Below are 2,087 nucleotides of genomic sequence, written 5' to 3' on the forward strand. Positions count from 1 at the left end.
GTCATTGTTGTTTGGCGGGTCCGGGCTGGGGATTCGAACCCGCCACCTTAGGTGTACGTGGCTGGCGCCTTAGCCGGTTGAGCTATGGGCACCGAGCCATTGAGACAGAGTCTTAAACTGTCACCTAGGGTAGAGTGCCATGGTGTCACAAGTCACAGCAACCTACAACTCTGGGGCTCAAGCAATCCTTTTGACTCAGTTAACTTTCTTCAGTATGATAATAGTATTGTGGTTACTTAGGAGTACTATGGTTACTTTTAGCAAATATTGCAAAATGTTAGTAATTAACGTGGGTGGCAGATGTATGGGTGATCTCTATACTATTCTTTCACGGTATTTGAAAATCTCATAAACTTTTTTTTACAGGGAAAAATACTTACGAGCATTCTTCAAAGACTTTGACCCTTTCACAGCCTTCAGGAGGTTCCCTTTTGAACATGTAACTGTTGTTAGGTTTTGGTGAGGTTGCATATTTGGGCAAAGGAGAGTTGTTCCCATTCTCTACAAGAAATAACACACTAAATTACTAAGAATACTACCATATAGAAATGTAGGCATGCTATGTTTAATTCTTCTTGCATGTTCTCCCCCACCATCAACTACTTAAGGGCAGAAATTATGCTTATTATCAATATCACCCCAGAATCAAACACAATTCCTGGTAAAAAGGAGATAACGGACACTTAGTAAATAAATGTATAAACATATGAAAGATTTATTTCTTTTCCACTTACAAGTATCATAACCTAGGCTTTATCACGTAATCCTCGATGCTGAATGTATGTTATACATGTATGTTAACATATATAACATGTATGTTATACCACAATAAATACACTCAAATGCCACTACCATTTTTCCCAGTTCCAGTATGTGAAATGGTTTTTCATTGGTTGCTGACAATTAACTCTTGGCCTGCCCTTCAGAATTTGTTTGATTTCTTTATTCCTCAAGTTACAATCTCTGCTCCAGGTGGTCACCTATTGTATGCTAAATGCAAAACATTTCCTTTTGACTATCAACTTCCCCTTACCTAAAAGGGTTGTAAATTCTGTTCATTTTCCAAAACTTCCTTCAAAATCTGGCTCATAGTTTCTGAAATCTTTCCAAATTAACCCTATCAAAAGGAACACTTCTTTATTCCTGATAATCCTATTCAGTGCTAATGTCCTCAGGTCACACTATATTAACTTAAAATTTCTTATGTTACATAACTGTTCTGATTTTCAGTCTGTGTCATCTAAGCTACAAATTCCTTGCTGACAGTCACACTGTGGCCCTGGTTTCTTACAAAAGAAATTCATAGAAGCCAAGCAGCTACTAGATTCCTCAAATCAAATGCAGCAAACTTAAAATTTGAGTTTATTTAAGGAGTTCCTACATGTTACTGATTTAAAAGTAGAAAAAATATGAGAAATTAAGGGACAGGTTTTAACAGCCATTTTTTAAAAACTGACTTATAAGCTAGCAAGAGAAGTCCAAGTAAGAATAGTTTACAACCATCCATAGTTTAAAGTGACTTCTTCACTGAATCTTCTGCCTTCTGCATTCACTATAGTTTCAATGATTTAGGTTATTAGCAGTATGGGCAGTTCTAACAGCAAAGCATTTTAGAACATTCACCACCCTATATGTAAATTCTTAAGAAATGACTACTGAACTGAGCTTTAGAATTTTTAAGTGTCATATCATTGCCTTCGTACACATAAAATAACTGGGATTCAGCTAACAAAATACTGACCTGATATAAACAAATAAAAAGACAATCTGTTTTAAAAGAGTAAGGCTATTTATAATTAACATTTGAGGTGCTTCTCTCTCAAGGTTATTCAAGTGTTCTCCAACTTTGACATCAGGCTTGCTTTGAACACTCATCTTACATCAACAAGAGTACAAAAAAGAGAGCCCATAAACCTATCCAAACAGACTATCAATTGAGCACTACATTAAAACCTACCATTTTGTACTCTAATTTTTTTTTTTTTTTTTTAAGAGAGAGAGTCTTACTCTGTCGCCCTTGGTAGGGTGCCATGGTGTCATAACTCACAGCAACCTCCAGCTCCTGGGTTTAGGCGATTCTCCTGCCT

At 36.4% G+C, this 2,087-nt stretch overlaps 1 protein-coding gene across 1 annotated transcript in view; it reads right to left on the reverse strand.

Annotated features, from left to right (window-relative positions):
• FAM117B (family with sequence similarity 117 member B) overlaps positions 1 to 2,087 on the reverse strand; it is a 139,305-nt gene that overhangs the window by 13,306 nt on the left and 123,912 nt on the right. Inside the window, 1 exon segment of the mRNA XM_023510382.1 lies at positions 381 to 501. Within this exon segment, the coding sequence (XP_023366150.1) occupies positions 381 to 501 (121 nt within the window).

The sequence above is a fragment of the Otolemur garnettii genome, unplaced genomic scaffold (assembly GCF_000181295.1).
Source record: "Otolemur garnettii isolate 467f Iridium unplaced genomic scaffold, OtoGar3 scaffold00013, whole genome shotgun sequence".
Classification (NCBI taxonomy): domain Eukaryota; kingdom Metazoa; phylum Chordata; class Mammalia; order Primates; family Galagidae; genus Otolemur; species Otolemur garnettii.